General features: G+C 40.9%; 1 protein-coding gene across 3 annotated transcripts in view; it reads left to right on the forward strand.

Moving 5' to 3' along the window:
* The window catches only part of LOC126481231 (uncharacterized), a 527312-nt gene extending 524938 nt beyond the window's left edge, over window positions 1-2374 (forward strand). Inside the window, exon 3 of one of the 3 annotated variants that reach the window (XR_007587531.1) lies at window positions 1502-1543. Coding sequence is in view for 1 of the 3 variants with exons in the window: in XM_050104843.1 (XP_049960800.1) it covers window positions 1502-1830 (329 nt within the window). In the remaining 2 variants the exon portion in view is untranslated. Of the gene's footprint in view, window positions 1-1501 lie in introns of all 3 variants that reach the window. The other 2 variants (XR_007587532.1, XM_050104843.1) reach the window with 2 other exon arrangements.
* Window positions 2375-19696: the final 17322 nt, after the last annotated feature.

Genomic DNA, 19696 nt, shown 5'->3' on the forward strand with positions numbered 1-19696 from the left:
ATTTCATGACATGATCCAACTCAAATGTTACATTCTTCTGCAATCTCTTGGGCAGTCAGTCTTCAATTGGCATGCACAGTTTCGTTGACATTCCTGACAATAATGTCGTCATTAGTCACTGAAGTGCATCCTGAACGAGGGCCATCTTTAACTTCTGTCCAGCCATCTTAAATTGTGTGAACCATTTGTAACACCAAGTACAGCTTAAACACTCATCACTGCAGGCTTTCTGCATCATTTGGTGTGTCTCTGTAAAGGTTTTCTCGAGTTTCACCCAAAATTTAAAGCAGGCACGTTGCCCCTGTAACTCTGCCGTCTCGAAATTCGCAAACTGTGCGACAGAACGTTCTACTTAATACAGCAGTGAACGACAACTACCAAACACGCCAATGGCACAAAACTGTAAATATTGCGGAATTTTTTGGACAGACCATGTACGATACAAGAGGGAACAATAAGGTAGGAAGATGAAAAAAGTGCTCGAATTAAAAAGTGTTTAAGATAGGCATGCAGTCTACTGTTCAGTCTATACATCAAAGAGGCACTGACGGAAATAAGAAGGATGGTTCAAGAATGGGATTAAAATTTAGGGTGAAAGGATATTAGTGTTAAGATTTGCTGATGACATTGCTATCCTCAGTGAAAGTGAAGAAGAGTCACAGGACCTGTTGAATGGAATGAAGAATCTAATGAGTACAGAATAAGAATTGAAAGTAAACCAAAGAAAACAAGAAAAGCGCTCAGAAGTAGTAGAACTGAGAATAGCGAGAAACCCAACATCAAAATTGGTGACCACGAAGTTTAGGAATTCTGCTACCTCAGCAGCAAAACAGCCCATGACATACAAAGGAAGGAGGACAGAAAAGCAGACTAGCGTAGGCAAATTGGGCACTCTTGGTCAGTTGAAGTCTGTTGGTATGTAACATAGACCTCAATTTGAGAAAGAAATTTCTGAGAATGTACAGATATGTTTGGTGCACAGCATTGTATGGTAGGGAAATGTGGACTGTGGGAAAACTGGAACATTAGAGAATCAAAGCATTTGAGTTGTGGTGCTAATGAAGAGTGTGGAAAATTAGGAGGGCTATTAAGATAAGTAATGAAGAGGTTCCCCGCAGAATCGGGGAAGAAAGGAACATGGAAAATACTAACAAGAAGAAGGGACAATGTGATAGGACATGAATTAAGACATCAGGGTATAACCTCCATTGCACTAGTGGATGTTGTAGAGAGTAAAAACTGTAGGGGGAGACAGAGAATGAAATACATTAAACAAATAATTGAGGATATAAAGTGCAAGTGTTGAATTCGTGGTGGGCTGCGTCGAACCAGTCAGAAGGCTGAAAGACTTAGGACTCAAAATGAAAAGGAGGAAATTCATTATTTTTATGTGTTGGAGTGGATAGCAAAATTAAATTTAGTAATTGATAGTAACAATTTGTTAATTTTAAACATTAATTTATTATATTGAGTTTTTAAAAATTGGCATTCTGATTTTAAGTTTTCAGTCCATTAAGCAACGGTGAGTCGAGACCGTCACCAGTTCTCTCTCCGAGTTCCTCATTCCCACTGCACCCGGCGCCGTGCATGGGTCTCTTCTTGCCGGCAGGATCGCTGCCAGGACCAGGTGCTCCTGCAGCGCCAGCTGCTGGCAGCGCACCGTCACCACCGTCGTATGAAGAGTCTCTTAAGCACAAGGTGATACTCAGTAGCTATCCCCTGACTGTGGTGTTACCACCAGCAGGGACTCCAGGGTCTGTGGGAGCTGCCCTGGCTCCTATACCAGCAGTTCCGACACCTGCACCCAGCCCCGGCACTCCTGGTGACTGACATGTGACTCTGTACTGCGGTGGCTTTCTGCCTCTGTGTTTGTATAGTGCCTTTCAAAGCAGCACTCCAGGTGTCATAAAGCCAGTTCTCTGAGAAAGGCAGTGTGCCATTTGCTGTGGAGTCATGTTGTTGGAGTGCATCAGTACTTCAGTTTTGTGGGTATTATACTTCTTAAATTCCTATACAAATATGTATTTCGCAAGCAGCATTTTTTTCACAGCTGCAAGAAATCACAAAGCTTATGACATCAGCAGCTATTAGGACTGAGTAATGACAAGGCACTAATTATTTGAAATCGAGATTCATTACACTGTAAAAATATTATTCTGTCTTGTATAGGGGCATTTCCACATTCATTCTTACACAATATGATGTGAGGACTGAAACGTAACTGTAGTTATAAGAGCACTGAAATTACAGATTAAGATGTCAAAATGTACAGGCCACATGAGCTACAAAAGAAAAGACTGTATTGAAGCAGAAATTGTGAACAGGGTGTACAGCAACATAAAACTTTATAATAAAATAATTTGAAGATTTTGCATTTTTCTTGTGTGCTAATTATTGCCAATCACCTGCATTTTAATAAAAGCCATATGTTTGCAATGATGTGTTTGTTTACCATACAACAGTATCTTCTTTGTTTCAACATCAGCAGTTTTTAAGTCTATTTACAGTATTTTACTTTTTTACACAAGACTGGAAAATTCTGAGCAGAATACAAATAATGGAATGAGTACAGGTAATTACTTTCCATACACCTGAAGTGCCAATAGGCACTAAAAGATTGAAATTGTAGCAAAGTGTTTATGTGATGTCATCCCTCACGGCTAACTAGTGTGTCCGTGTGTGCTTGTTAAGAGACAAGTTTCAGTTCTGTTTATATTGCTATTGGAAAGTTAATGCCTCCCTTATACTATGAGTGCCTACCTTTACTCTTTCCATCATGAAGCTATGCATTATAACATTCACAAGGCTATTGTTCTCTTGCCTTTCATCTGCTGCATATCACACAGTTTCTTTGTTAGGATTTTTTCCCCTCCAGTAGATTATGAATGTAATCGACACACAAAAAACAGTTATCCATACAGAAATGCCACCATATTTGTTGGTAATTTGTAGATGAATTCACTTTCCTGCTTCTTTCTGTTGAGTGTAACAAACTGAGGTTCATGACAGAAGTATGTTGTAACACATATTTTGTTGTCTATGCAGTGCACAGAACAGCAGATATGTTGAGGAGTGGAGTCTTGAGGGAGGATTTATTTATTGCTTTTTTAATATAAAACTTTTTAATGTGGATGACAAGCCCTAAATAATTGCAAGCCTGCTACTGCGTAAATATGAATATGATGCCTCTGCTTAGAATTCCACAAGATGGACTGATGGAAGTTGCAAAATGGTAATCACATTTGTGAGAATTGTGGTTCATATCCTTTTCTGGCCATCCTGATTTAGGTGTTCCATCATTTCCAAAATAGCATATGACAAATGCCCCCTCACACGGTCCATTGTCTGTTAGGACATGCCCAATAGGCCCGAAGGTTTTGCATCGCACAACCAACCATCCTCCTCAAATTTGTCGAACCATTACATTCTGCTGCTGTAAACTGGTGGTGTCTCGCAAAGCTTTCCATTGAATTGTGCACACTCACTGCCAATTGGCATTGGGCAATTGCTTGACCACAGAATGCTTTCTCTGCCAGGTATGTTACCATTTTAAGCAACTATAGTCAGTGGCACCCATTGTCAGTTTTCAAAAGTAACATTTTATCACCCCCTTGAAAAAACGAGTTATCTTTCAGGTGCTGTATCATTTGTTAAGTTGTGTTTATTTATGTAACATTACTTGTGCGGGTGACGCGACCTGCTAATCTTCTTAACAGTCAGGGGTAGTAGGCTGCTTTCATAGTCGTTGCTTGCAATACAAACTCTGAGCCTTTCATGTCGAAGGTGGTGATAAGCAACATTTTCAATTCGCTCACAGTCCATCCAAACTTCATGTTCCCAAGGTACCTCATTCTGCAGAAGGTGAAATTGATACCTTTACAATGCACAGACTCTTCAAACTTTCTCATCTGCTAGGATTATTTATTGGCTCCATGTGAGGTCTATCATTTCCTCCCACGCAGGAAGCTTGGTGCCCTTATATGCAATGAGTCTTGCAAGTGATTCCAGCAGATGAGTCATCTGGCATAAATATGTTGCAGCTGTACAGCAAGAGTCTTATTTTATATTGTTAGAAGTGTATTAACCGAGAGCATACAAGATGTGATCAAAAAGTAATGCAATTGTCTGTTCGATAAAATTTATTTATCCAAATTGTACACTCTCTTAAAATCCTTCAAAGTAGTTGCCATGAGCAGTGATACACTTCTTCCAATTCTCCCGTACCTAGTACCTTCCTGGAATGCTGTGACTTCAATTTCCTGAGTGGCATCAAAACAGCATCCCTTTATCTCGGTTTTGATGCACAGAAACAGGAAGAAGTCTGACAGTGCTATATCGGGCCTGTACAGCAGCTGCAGCATTATTTCCAAATTGCATTTAGCTAGTAACTTCCTAATCAACATAGCGGTGTGGCACGATGCGTTTTCCTGATGCAGCGTCCACAATGAAGTGGACATGTGCCTTGTGCAGGTGACGCAATCTGCTAGTATTTTTAAGAATCTGAGTTAGTAGGCTGTATTCACAGTCGTTCCTTGCAGTACAAACTCTGAATGGATCAAGCCTTTTGTGGTGTTACCGCCAGACACCACACTTGCTAGGTGGTAGCTTTAAATCGGCCACGGTCCATTAGTACATGTCGGACCCGCGTGTCGCCACTTTCAGTGATAGCAGATGGAGCGCCGCCACACGGCAGGTCTAGAGAGACGTACTAGCACTCGCCCCAGTTGTACGGACGACGTAGCTAGCGATGCACACTGACGAAGCCTCGCTCATTTGCAGAGCAGATAGTTAGAATAGCCTTCAGCTAAGTCAATGGCTACGACCTAGCAAGGCGCCATTAGTAACATTGCATGTATCTACAGAGTCTCCCTTGTATCGTCAAGAACGATGTATACAAATGATGGATTAAAGTTAAGTATTCCAGAAGCTACGTACTTTTCTTTATAGCATTCATTATGTATCCTGTTACAGACCTATCTCTTGCCTGCGTGAGCTAAACGCGTGCCTTTTGGCTTCCTCTCATTGTGTCTAGGCTGTCTTGTCTAGACACAACACCTTTCATGTTGGAGAAGATGATGATGCATGGTTTTCGTTTTCAATGTGCTCATTCCTGCTTTCTTGGGTTGGGAGAGATGGGAGTGTGCCTCTCTAAGCTCTGGTGTTTCGTATCTGGGCCATTCCGTGTCTCATCGCCAGTGAGTACATCATCTAAAAAAAATGGGTCTCTTTCCACAAGTTCTGTCGCAATCTCCAAACAGTTGTGCTTCGGGTCATCACTCGGCACTTTTGGAACCAATTTGGCACACATTTCACCCATGTTCAAATCATCAGTAATGCTGTTAAACGTAGTCCCGTGTGACATGTTTAGAACATCTGCTTGTCACCAAAGACGCACATTTGTTGGCATTCAGAAACGCCCACACATGGATCTTATTATTGGTTGCTGAACTTGTTGACGGCCATCCAGAGGGGGCTTCATTAGTAACCTCTTCCCGGCCCTCGTTAAATTGTTTTGGCCACCTGGAAACTTGCGAGTAAGACATTGGTGACTTCCCACAGGCCTCTTGAATCTTTTTTTGAACAAAAGTTGAAAATAATGTTGCTCCAACGTTGGCTGCATCTTGCGCAAGGACACAAGCACTGAACAAGGACTTACACAAACAGTGATACCGATGCTTCCACAGCTCGGAGCAGACTATGGAAGACAGCGTTGGAAAGCTAATACCCCCCTCCACCATTCCCCGCCACTAGGGTAGTGCTTGGGCCAATAGGAGTGTCAGGAAACAACCAATTGTGTTACTTTTTGATCACATCTACTAAAATGTCAGGAATTTGATAGAATTATTTCCGTGTTAAGAATACTGCAGCTCTTAATACTCTAGGCTCCTCATTCTAGATATCTTGGCGAGGGGTTGTATATTCTCTCCAACAATGTGGAGCCTGCTGTGAGCAATGAAGGAATTTTTGTTGGTGCATATCGTGCCCATCACTATCAGAAAATAGAGCAACATGCAAGAACTAATTTTGCTTAAATTATTTGAAAGCTACATCAGAATCATTTGAAATGATGCTGGGAGCATATGTTTAAAACAATTTGTTTTATGGATAACAGTGTTAAGAGTGATACAGATGGTTTTGTTGGGAATGGCAGTTATTGGATGGTGATATGAAGAGTGGACATCATTTCACAAAAATCACTGAATAGTATGTGTGTGTTTTGTTGTTCACACCAGTTTGTGCAACACCCTGTGGAACAAAATGATGCTCATTGTCCTTACTGCAATTTTTGGCCTTGCACGTACTATTAAAGAGAAGAATGGATATGAATGTTGTTTTTATTGTGGTCTTTAGTCCAAAGACTGGTATGATGCCGCTTTCTGTGCTAGTCTATCTTATGCAAGCCTCTTTATCTCAGAATAACTACTGCAACCTACATCCATATGAAACTTCTTATCGTAATCATTTCATGGTCTCCCTTTACAATTTTATGCCCAACGCTTCCCTCCAATACTAAACTGACAATCCCTTGATGCCTCAGAATGTATCCTACCAACTGATTCCTTCTTTCAGTCAAATTGTTCCACAAATTTATTTTCTTCCCAGTTCTATTCAGTACCTCTTCATTAGTTGTGTGATCATTAGGTGTATCTTAAACATTCATCTGGAGCACCACATTTCAAAAGCGTCTACTCTCTTTTTGTCTAAATTGTTTATTGCCTGTGTTTCACTTCCATACATGGTGACACTCCACACAGATACTTTCAGAAAAGACTTTGTAACATTTCAGTTTATATTTGATGTAAAATTTCTCTTATTCAGAAAAGCTTTTCCTGCCTTTGCCAGACTACATTTTATATTCTCTCTAGTGTTTTTTTTTTTTTTAATCTCAATTTGTTCGTTTTCGTTTGTTGTACCTGCTCGGGTTGGACGTCACAAGACATCCGTTTCAGTTCGTCATTGATCCATTAACTCAGTTTTTTTATTACAGAGGGCACCTAACCCTCTGACCAAACACGCTGTGCTACCGTCCCGGTGCTCTACTTTGGCCATCAGCAGTTATTTTACTGTCCAGATGTCAAAACTTGTCTATTGCATTTTCTAGTCTAATTCGCTCTACACATGATTTTATTCATTTATGTTCCATTGCCCGTGTTTTGCTTTTGTTAATGTTTTTCCTGAAGGCTGAGGGTATTCCACCTGTCTTGTACATCTTACATCAGGTGGAAGAGTTTTGTCATGGCTGCCTGTCCCAACAATATCAGTAGTTCCGATGATAGGTTGCCTACCAGGGGCATGTTCTGACTTAGGGCTTTCAATGCTCTGTCAGACTCTTCTCGCACTATTATATCTCCCATCTCACCATCATCTACATCCTCTTTCCCCTCTATAATATTGCCTACAAGTTTGTTTCCCATATATAGCCCCTTTATGTACTTCCACCTCTCATCTTTCCCTCCTACACTGAATACTGGTTTTTCATCTGAGTTTTTGATATTCATATAGTTGCTTCTCATTCCTCTAAAAGCTTCTTTAATTTTGCTACATGCAGTATCTGTCTATCCCCTAGTCATATACACCTACGTAGCCTTGAATTCGTCCTCTAAGCATTCCTCCTCAGATATTTTGCACTTTCTGTCAATCTCATTTTTTGGAAGTCTGTACTTCCTTTTGCCTGCTTAATTTGCTGCATTTTTGCATCTTTTCCTTTCATCAGTTAAATTCAGTATCTCCATTTTCTCCTTTCATAAGTTAAATTCAGTATCTCCTGTGGTATCCAAGAATTTCTACTAGGTCTTATCCTTTTATCTACTGCTGCCTCACTATTTCATCTCACTAGGGTACCCATTTGTCTATAGTGAGCAGCCAAACAATGGAAAATCCAAGATGGAATGTAACAATATTATGAAAAGAAAAAGTTGCTACTAACCGTATAGAGGCGACACTGAGTCGCAGATCGGCACTACAAAAAGACTGTCACAAATAAGCTTTCAGCCAACAAGGCCTTTATCAAAAATTGACCACACACACACACACACACTCACACACACACACACACACACACACACACTCAACTCTCACACACGACTGCAGTGTGGTCAGAGTCTACATCTGTTCCTGCACATCTGTAAAGTTTAAAACCTTGTCCTGAAAGCTCTGTCTTACTATTATATAATCTGCTTGAAACCTTCCAGTATCTTCAGGTCTCTTTGACGTATGTAGTTTTCTTTCATGATTCTTAAAGTGTTAGCAATGATTAAATTATGCTCCATGCAAAATTCTACCAAGCAGCTTCCTCTCTCATCCCTTCCCTCTGTTGGATAGTAGATTTTTTTTACCTACCCATACTATGAGCATATTACATTTTCAATCATGTATTTTGTAACATTTGTTGTCTGGTTTCATTCATTCTCACCAAAGAGAGTTGAGTAAGACACACATGCATTGAACCTTTACATAGACAGAAAGTGGAGGTTGCTTTTTGTCTCTGTTGTAAATCCTGTTGGCTGGAAGTCGGGTCAGGTATCCGGTTTGTGGGAAGCCATGTTTCCAGAGTGTCCTCGAAGTTTTGTGGAGTATGTAGATTTTTCAACTGACCTATTGTTCATGTTTAGTTAACACCTCTAGATAATTATCATTTTCACAACCACATATGAAGTCAGTAAGTGTTGAGGAGAACATTAGGTTGCTAGCACTTGTATTTTGTAGTATTTAACACATATACATGGCTTCACAGAGGCACACACAAGTGCAACAGAATAGATAGTAGCTCTTTGGTGAACTGGCAGTGGAAACTTGATGGATATCTATCACAGCTAATGGACATATTGAGCAGTGCTCCCCATTGTGCTAGTGTCTAGGGAGCTGTAAGGTATTACAACTGTACAAACACTGTGCCGAGGTTTCCAAGTTTATTCTGAGAACTGATAGTAATTAAATCTATATTTATTCATGTCAGCAATGCATTGCTTAGGCATTGAGGTTTTGTTTGGCAAGACAGTATAATTTTACCAGAGCAGACATTCAGAGTGACTACTAGTTAGCATTTCTACATCAAGACACTAAAACTAGATTGAGACGTGATTTCTACACTTGGCTTTGCATTAGTGAGTTTCCGATATTGTTTAGCTTTCAGACATGTTGATAGCTTGTTGGCTGATTAAGTTAAGTTTCTGATTGTAGGACTACTTCTTCCATGCTCTCTTGCCATTCAGAGACTGAACATGTCTGTAATCACGAAATTCTTATGCTGACGTATGTCCTTGTTGAAAAGAGTATGTGACCAACAGTAAGAAACCATCTTACTAATCTCAGCTTAATAATTTTCTTCCCTGGCCCAGTCTTTTGCAGTATTTTTTTAATGTTGATATGTTTATATGCAAGAGTTTAGCTACTCTCGGTTGCCAAATTAACAGTAAGTGTTACTATGGCACTGTTATGAAAATGATAGATTGCTACTCGCCATGTAGAGATGATATTGAGTCGCAGACAGGCACAACAAAAAGACTGCTATACATTTGAGCTTTTGGGCAAAAAGCTATCTTCTAAAGTAGCAAATACACACACATTCACTCAAGCACACATGACCACTGTCCCTGGCTAATATGGTCCCAGTGGCCAGAGACAGTGGTCATGTGTGCGAGTTGTGTTTGCATGAATGTGTTGTTGTTTTTTTTTTTACTTTAGAAGACAACATTTTGTCTGAAAGCTCAAATGTATCACAGTCTTTTTATTGAGCCTTTCTGTGATTTAACATCTCCTCTGTATGGTGAAATATTGTCGTTATTCCATCCTGGATTTTCCATTTTTTTATTACATCAGAGTTAAATTATTGGTAGAGCCGTCAGTGCACTGGTGGGTCTGTTGGTATGCTGGCTTCACCAACAGTATAGATAGCAAGGCACCAATTTATCCAAATACTGGTCTCTGGCATGGACCAAACATGCTAGATCTGTCCCAGTCATGTTAGTAGTATTTAGGAATATTAGCATAATAACAGTAGAAGTTTTAAAAGCTCACAATGTTCCCAGTCGTTCAGTTTTGTGTTATACTTCCGCTCAAGGGGGTTGTCAAACTCGTCTCACAATGTTATCTACAGTGTAAGGTAGGTGAGCAGCCCATCCAGATTTGTTCTGCACAAAGCTATCCATTTGGGTGGTTATCTGAAGGACACCAACAACTATGTAGCATGAACAGCTGAATTGAGCAACGGCATCTGTTCTGTTCGATCCCTTAATCTTCATGATGGTGTGATTACTTTTTCCATATTTTTGAGCAACTGTTGTATGATGAATATTAAGATGAACTCTGGTCCAGTGTTCGGCCATTAATGTAAGTGACAGTTCAAATAAAATGGCAGCATGAACACACACTATCAAGGGAATGCTTAGCCCTCTTAACAATGATTCTCATAAAATGTAATGGGGTGGAGAGACAAGCTAGCAAAGTAACGTGTGAAGTGTGGTATAAATCATGGCAATTTCTAAAAGGAAGCTTCTGAAAACAAAGCAAGCAAGTAATGAAATTATGTATAACATCTAGAATTTCAGATGTCCTATACATTTATCAATCTGTGGTATATTGTAATAGTGGGTTTTAAGGAGACAGTGGTGGAAGGAACTTGATTGTCATAAAATTTATGTATTATCAGTGGTTGCCCCATGTGTTAATGTTTGCAAAATTGACTTACAACGCATTACACAGTTGGAGACATGTCTTGCTACACATGTTCTGATAACATTTGTGCATAGTAACATGTAGCTTGGTACTGTCCTGTAGGGATGGAAATTTGAGAACCTCGAGAAAAATATTCAAATTATTGAGTATCTCATAAATCATCTTGAGAAATGATGATCTGAACTGTGTATATCAATGTACAATTAGTGAACAAAATATTCCATGGGAGTGCAGCTATTGGGTTAAGGCTAAAGCCCTGTTCACAGAGTTTCAATTAAGTAGTCGTGGATCTTGAGGTCCCAAATGTGGTGTGATGCTACATACAACTCCCAAATGTGTATCCATATGTATTCTTACCAATGACTGATAGTTCGCAAACAGACAAGCTGCAAAACAAGTTGTCATTGAGGAGAGTACAAATACTGTCCAGATTTGTTGTTTTATTTGTGTGTGAGGAGCCACGCCAAGGGACGATGCCACTCCTGAAGATGTGACTGCAATTGCAGTAACTTTGAGAGAGAGGTAAGTACCTGCACAGATGCAAATATAAAAGCTCCTAGCACCTCCGGTATAATTTGGAGAAGTGTGAAGTCTTCAGAAAATAAAAATGTTTTCAGCAATACAGTAAACTCCACAGTAATGTAATAGCGTTGTTTGAAAACAAAAATTAATTTCAATATCATAATTAAAATCATTAACTAATGTTTATAATAAATTCTACCTTAATCATTATGGCCTATGTGAAAATTCGGTATTTACAATGGATACGTTATAATCCAGTTTTACATTACCATACACTAATTTGAAATGAAAACAGTCCAACTCTTGCTGTGTTCAAGCAGCATATTGTTTATTACACTCACGTTCTAATGTGAGATTATCGCTCACCCACAACCACTCCTTGGCTAATGGAAAATTTTCAGCAACAGAGAACAGGGAGAAAATGGTCACAGATATCTGCCCGCAGATGGTCATGAGTTTACTGAACTTACAATATTTATTCAGAGAAATGAAATGCCATTCAGATTCATTCATTGTTTTAGATATAATTCTACGTAAATATTTCATGTTGGACATTATGATTTGACAGGAATTCATCAGGTTCATGTTATAGACAATATACACATTAAAAATCATGAAATGTCTTCATGTATTCTTCAGTAAAAGTAAGAGTAGCAGTATTAAATTTCCTTACACTGACAACTGTGTGAGGAGGAGACGAAGTCTGCCATAGCGGCATACAAGGCCACAGTTGAGTTAGTAATTAGAAACAAAAATAAATTTTCATTAATTAATGTACAGCCAACACTATACAGGCACTACTACAGTTGCTACATGTGCAAAACAAAGTCATTCTTGGCAGTTTCCAGTATCCACTTCAGTCACTTTTTTGGTTGATCACCAGAACATTTCCTCTGAATTAATGTGAAAATAAGTTTATTTGCAAGAAGAAATGACATGAAAACTAAAACCAAGTTTTGGTGGTATTCAGAACCAAACACATTTTCATTTAATAAAATTCTATTTCCTCTTGTGCATAATTAATCTACAATTTGCCTTTGTTCTAAATTTTATGCTCAAAATCATAAATTCTGAATATTGACAGGGGAAAGGAAAATAAGCATGCAAAGGTGAACAGAACAATTGTCATATAATCAGTACAAAATAATACAAGAACACAGTTTATTCAGCTCATAATGAAATCAATAAAGAGTTTTGTCAGAGATTTTATGCAGTGATTTCCCCTTTATTTTTAACTTTACAACTAGGACATCCTGAGCTGTAGCTCTAACATACATAATTATTCCAATCATGAAGTATGGATGTGACTCGGCACGTTTTCATGGTTTTTCTTAAGTTGGGCTGCAATTGGAGACATGTATTTCATTGAATAAGTTATGCTCAGCATGGCATTAATATATTCTGAAGGCAAATGTGTGAAAGAGAAGAAATTGGGCTTGAACTGGAAACAGTTGTACATGAAGTGTCCCCTGCCACACACTGTATTAAAGATGCCAAGTATATTATATATATAAAAAAAAAAACAAAGATGAGGTGACTTACCGAACGAAAGTGCTGGCAGGTCGATAGACACACAAACAAACACAAACATACACACAAAATTCAAGCTTTCGCAACAAACTGTTGCCTCATCAGTAAAGAGGGAAGGAGAGGGGAAGACGAAAGGAAGTGGGTTTTAAGGGAGAGGGTAAGGAGTCATTCCAATCCCGGGAGCGGAAAGACTTACCTTAGGGGGAAAAAAGGACAGGTATACACACGCACATATCCATCCACACATACAGACACAATTTTTGAATTTTCAAACTATTGTATGTTAATAATGTTGCAGTCGGTCATACTCACAGAAAAATCAGCTTCATTGTCTATTCATGTCTGGCTTGTGTCTGTATGTGTGGATGGATATGTGCGAGTGTATACCTGTCCTTTTTCCCCCCTAAGGTAAGTCTTTCCGCTCCCGGGATTGGAATGACTCCTTAATCTCTCCCTTAAAACCCACTTCCTTTCGTCTTCCCCTCTCCTTCCCTCTTTCCTGATGAGGCAACAGTTTGTTGCGAAAGCTTGAATTTTGTGTGTATGTTTGTGTGTCTATCGACCTGCCAGCGCTTTCGTTCGGTAAGTCACCTCATCTTTGTTTTTTTATATATAATTTTTCCCACGTGTAATGTTTCCTTCTATTATATAGATGCCAAGTATAGATGTACATGAAAATAAATTTATCTTCTAACTGAACAGTAGTTTTAAGAATGCAAACACAAATTCTAAAATGTTAGTCCTGCACAAAACTCCAAAACAGCAGAAGAAAATCCATTTTTTTATATTCATGTATTGAAAATTTGTGGAATGTTTGAGAACCTTGCACTAAAAGCAATTATTTTGCAAATAAAAGCAATATGATGAAGCCACTTACAGAAACCTGGAGCAAAATACCAGTAATAGAGACATCAAAACTGATAGAAGCACTTACTGAATGTTGCTAAAGAACATTTGTCCAGAAGAAACAAGATATCTGTTTAGATGGAGGTCAGTGTGACAATATACACCGCTATGTTTTCATGTGGCTATTTTTTCTCCTCCTATAGAAGTTACAAATTTGAATTTTCAAACTATTGTATGTTAATAATGTTGCAGTCGGTCATACCCACAGAAAAATCAGCTTCATTGTCTATTCATGTCTGAAAATTTTTCTTTAATTCCCGTATACATTCAGTTAGTCTTAGGAAAACTTTACTATTAAAAAAAATCCAACACAGTTTCATTTTCGTATGTAAAATAATTACTACAGCATCTAAAATCTGTGGACATTTTCTTATTAACACAGTGAACTGTCTCCTAAAAACATTCCAAAGCAGAAATATCTAGTTATATAAATATCAATATAATGGAAGGAAACATTCCACGTGGGAAAAATTATATATAAAAAACAAAGATGAGGTGACTTACCGAACAAAAGCGCTGGCAGGTCGATAGATACACAAACAAACACAAACATACACACAAAATTCAAGCTTTCGCAACAAACTGTTGCCTCATCAGGAAAGAGGGAAGGAGAGGGGAAGACGAAAGGAAGTGGGTTTTAAGGGAGAGGGTAAGGAGTCATTCCAATCCCGGGAGCGGAAAGACTTACCTTAGGGGGAAAAAAGGACAGGTATACACTAGCACACACGCACATATCCATTCACACATACAGACACAAGCAGACATATTTAAAGACAAAGAGTTTGGGCAGAGATGTCAGTCGAGGCAGAAGTGTAGAGGCAAAGAAGTTGTTGAAAGACAGGTGAGGTATGAGTGGCGGCAACTTGAAATTAGCGGAGATTGAGGCCTGGCGGATGACGAGAAGAGAGGATATACTGAAGGGCAAGTTCCCATCTCCGGAGTTCGGATAGGTTGGTGTTGGTGGGAAGTATCCAGATAACCCGGACGGTGTAACACTGTGCCAAGATGTGCTGGCTGTGCACCAAGGCATGTTTAGCCACAGGGTGATCCTCATTACCAACAAACACTGTCTGCCTGTGTCCATTCATGCGAATGGACAGTTTGTTGCTGGTCATTCCCACATAGAATGCATCACAGTGTAGGCAGGTCAGTTGGTAAATCACGTGGGTGCTTTCACACGTGGCTCTGCCTCTGATCGTGTACACCTTCCGGGTTACAGGACTGGAGTAGGTGGTGGTGGGAGGGTGCATGGGACAGGTTTTGCATCGGGGGCGGTTACAAGGATAGGAGCCAGAGGGTAGGGAAGGTGGTTTGGGGATTTCATAGGGATGAACTAACAGGTTACGAAGGTTAGGTGGACGGCGGAAAGACACTCTTGGTGGAGTGGGGAGGATTTCATGTAGGATGGATCTCATTTCAGGGCAGGATTTGAGGAAGTCGTATCCCTGCTGGAGAGCCACATTCAGAGTCTGGTCCAGTCCCGGAAAGTATCCTGTCACAAGTGGGGCACTTTTGTGGTTCTTCTGTGGGGGATTCTGGGTTTGAGGGGACGAGGAAGTGGCTCTGGTTATTTGCTTCTGTACCAGGTCGGGAGGGTAGTTGCGGGATGCGAAAGCTGTTTTCAGGTTGTTGGTGTAATGATTCAGGGATTCCGGACTGGAGCAGATTCGTTTGCCACGAAGACCTAGGCTGTAGGGAAGGGACCGTTTGATGTGGAATGGGTGGCAGCTGTCATAATGGAGGTACTGTTGCTTGTTGGTGGGTTTGATGTGGACGGACGTGTGAAGTTGGCCATTGGACAGGTGGAGGTCAACGTCAAGGAAAGTGGCATGGGATTTGGAGTAGGACCAGGTGAAACTGATGGAACCAAAGGAGTTGAGGTTGGAGAGGAAATTCTGGAGTTCTTCTTCACTGTGAGTCCAGATCATGAAGATGTCATCAATAAATCTGTACCAAACTTTGGGTTGGCAGACTTGGGTAACCAAGAAGGCTTCCTCTAAGCGACCCATGAATAGGTTGGCGTACGAGGGGGCCATCCTGGTGCCCATGGCTGTTCCCTTTAATTGTTGGTATGTCTGGCCCTCAAAAGTGAAGAAGTTGTGGGTCAGGATGAAGCTGGCTAAGGTGATGAGGAAAGAGGTTTTAGGTAGGGTGGCAGGTGATCGGCGTGAAAGGAAATGCTCCATCGCAGCGAGGCCCTGGACGTGCGGAATATTTGTGTATAAGGACGTGGCATCAATGGTTACAAGGATGGTTTCCGGGGGTAACAGATTGGGTAAGGATTCCAGGCGTTCAAGGAAGTGGTTGGTGTCCTTGATGAAGGATGGGAGACTGCATGTAATGGGTTGAAGGTGTTGATCTACGTAGGCAGAGATACGTTCTGTGGGGGCTTGGTAACCAGCTACAATGGGGCGGCCGGGATGATTGGGTTTGTGGATTTTAGGAAGAAGGTAGAAGGTAGGGGTGCGGGGTGTCGGTGGGGTCAGGAGGTTGATGGAGTCAGGTGAAAGGTTTTGCAGGGGGCCTAAGGTTCTGAGGATTCCTTGAAGCTCCGCCTGGACATCGGGAATGGGGTTACCTTGGCAAACTTTGTATGTGGTGTTGTCTGAAAGCTGACGCAGTCCCTCAGCCACATACTCCCGACGATCAAGTACCACGGTCGTGGAACCCTTGTCCGCCGGAAGAATGACGATGGATCGGTCAGCCTTCAGATCACGGATAGCCTGGGCTTCAGCAGTGGTGATGTTGGGTGTAGGATTAAGGTTTTTTAAGAAGGATTGAGATGCAAGGCTGGAAGTCAGAAATTCCTGGAAGGTTTGGAGAGGGTGATTTTGAGGAAGAGGAGGTGGGTCCCGCTGTGACGGTGGACGGAACTGTTCCAGGCAGGGTTCAATTTGGATGGTGTCTTGAGGAGTCGGATCATTAGGAGTAGGATTAGGATCATTTTTCTTCGTGGCAAAGTGATACTTCCAGCAGAGAGTACGAGTGTAGGACAGTAAATCTTTGACGAGGGCTGTTTGGTTGAATCTGGGAGTGGGGCTGAAGGTGAGGCCTTTGGATAGGACAGAGGTTTCGGATTGGGAGAGAGGTTTGGAGGAAAGGTTAACTACTGAATTAGGGTGTTGTGGTTCCAGATTGTGTTGATCGGAATTTTGAGGTTTTGGAGGGAGTGGAGCTGGAAGTGGGAGATTGAGTAGATGGGAGAGACTGGGTTTGTGTGCAATGAGAGGAGGTTGAGGTTTGCTGGAAAGGTTGTGAAGGGTGAGTGAGTTGCCTTTCCGGAGGTGGGAAACCAGGAGATTGGATAGTTTTTTGAGGTGGAGGGTGGCATGCTGTTCTAATTTACGGTTGGCCTGTAGGAGGATGCTCTGAACAGCCGGTGTGGATGTGGGAGAGGAAAGATTAAGGACTTTTATTAAGGATAGGAGTTGACGGGTGTGTTCATTGGCTGAGTTGATGTGTAGGTGAAGGATTAGGTGGGTGAGGGCAATGGATTGTTCAGTTTGGAACTGGTATAGGGACTGATGGAAGGAAGGGTTGCAGCCAGAGATGGGAACTTTGAGTGTGAGGCCTTTGGGGGTAATGCCAAATGTCAGACAAGCCTGAGAAAATAAAATATGCGAGCGTAATCTGGCTAGGGCGAAGGCATGTTTGCGGAGGGAATGTAAATAAAACTTAATGGGGTCATTGTGGGGGTGTTGTGAGGGTGACATGGTATTAGAAGGTGGAAAGTGTAACATGAGGTGAAATGAAAATGAAAATAAAAATATATGGGGAGAGATAAAGGTGAACCGGAAAGAAACTGGAGATCTGGAATGAAAAAAGGCGAAAAGGTGTTGGTTACAGATGGGCTATGTTGGACTTGGGTTGGTAGACAACGATGTGCATAAAGGTTAGGTGGTTGTGTTGCCGCCAAAACACGTTAAAGGACGGAGAAATTCGGGAAAATTTCGAAAAAACTGCGTGTAGTATATTAAAAGGAGTGGTATTGTGGTGGCAGATTATGAAAATGAGGCTAACAATTGTCTGACGAAGAAATAATGGCGTTAAAACCTGTGGGAAGCGGCTAAAAATGATCAGTGATGTGGGAAAAACGGAAATGGAAATAAAGCGAAAGTTATTGGAACTGGCCGAAATGGTTGTTTAAAAGGTGAAAGGAGCTGTTTGTGAACTAGAAACGGTGGATATTATAGCGGCGGTAGTGCTGAAAGCGGACAAATTTTTTTTTTTTTTTTTTTTTTTTTTTTTTTTTTTTTTTTTTTTTTTTTTTTTTTTTTGGAAGTGGGTTACGTATTATTGAGTATATATATATAGGCGGGATAAAATAGTATAGCAGATTACGGTAAAAAGGAGAAGGTGAATACAAAGTGAAACTACTGGCAAAAACAGAAAGAGGAAAATAAGACGACAGAAAAGATTTCGAAATGCAACAGTGACAATAACAAACGTAATTGTTGGATTCAAATTAATGATATCAATATAATGGAAGGAAACATTCCACGTGGGAAAAATTATATATAAAAAACAAAGATGGGGTGACTTACCGAACAAAAGCGCTGGCAGGTCGATAGATACACAAACAAACACAAACATACACACAAAATTCAAGCTTTCGCAACAAACTGTTGCCTCATCAGGAAAGAGGGAAGGAGAGGGGAAGACGAAAGGAAGTGGGTTTTAAGGGAGAGGGTAAGGAGTCATTCCAATCCCGGGAGCGGAAAGACTTACCTTAGGGGGAAAAAAGGACAGGTATACACTAGCACACACGCACATATCCATTCACACATACAGACACAAGCAGACATATTTAAAGACAAAGAGTTTGGGCAGAGATGTCAGTCGAGGCAGAAGTGTAGAGGCAAAGAAGTTGTTGAAAGACAGGTGAGGTATGAGTGGCGGCAACTTGAAATTAGCGGAGATTGAGGCCTGGCGGATGACGAGAAGAGAGGATATACTGAAGGGCAAGTTCCCATCTCCGGAGTTCGGATAGGTTGGTGTTGGTGGGAAGTATCCAGATAACCCGGACGGTGTAACACTGTGCCAAGATGTGCTGGCTGTGCACCAAGGCATGTTTAGCCACAGGGTGATCCTCATTACCAACAAACACTGTCTGCCTGTGTCCATTCATGCGAATGGACAGTTTGTTGCTGGTCATTCCCACATAGAATGCATCACAGTGTAGGCAGGTCAGTTGGTAAAAAAAAAAAAAAATTTTTGGCCTATTTCAGCACTACCGCCGCTATAATATCCACCGTTTCTAGTTCACAAACAGCTCCTTTCACCTTTTAAACAACCATTTCGGCCAGTTCCAATAACTTTCGCTTTATTTCCATTTCCGTTTTTCCCACATCACTGATCATTTTTAGCCGCTTCCCACAGGTTTTAACGCCATTATTTCTTCGTCAGACAATTGTTAGCCTCATTTTCATAATCTGCCACCACAATACCACTCCTTTTAATATACTACACGCAGTTTTTTCGAAATTTTCCCGAATTTCTCCGTCCTTTAACGTGTTTTGGCGGCAACACAACCACCTAACCTTTATGCACATCGTTGTCTACCAACCCAAGTCCAACATAGCCCATCTGTAACCAACACCTTTTCGCCTTTTTTCATTCCAGATCTCCAGTTTCTTTCCGGTTCACCTTTATCTCTCCCCATATATTTTTATTTTCATTTTCATTTCACCTCATGTTACACTTTCCACCTTCTAATACCATGTCACCCTCACAACACCCCCACAATGACCCCATTAAGTTTTATTTACATTCCCTCCGCAAACATGCCTTCGCCCTAGCCAGATTACGCTCGCATATTTTATTTTCTCAGGCTTGTCTGACATTTGGCATTACCCCCAAAGGCCTCACACTCAAAGTTCCCATCTCTGGCTGCAACCCTTCCTTCCATCAGTCCCTATACCAGTTCCAAACTGAACAATCCATTGCCCTCACCCACCTAATCCTTCACCTACACATCAACTCAGCCAATGAACACACCCGTCAACTCCTATCCTTAATAAAAGTCCTTAATCTTTCCTCTCCCACATCCACACCGGCTGTTCAG

The sequence above is a fragment of the Schistocerca serialis genome, chromosome 5, assembly GCF_023864345.2.
Source record: "Schistocerca serialis cubense isolate TAMUIC-IGC-003099 chromosome 5, iqSchSeri2.2, whole genome shotgun sequence".
Taxonomy (NCBI): Eukaryota; Metazoa; Arthropoda; class Insecta; order Orthoptera; family Acrididae; genus Schistocerca; species Schistocerca serialis.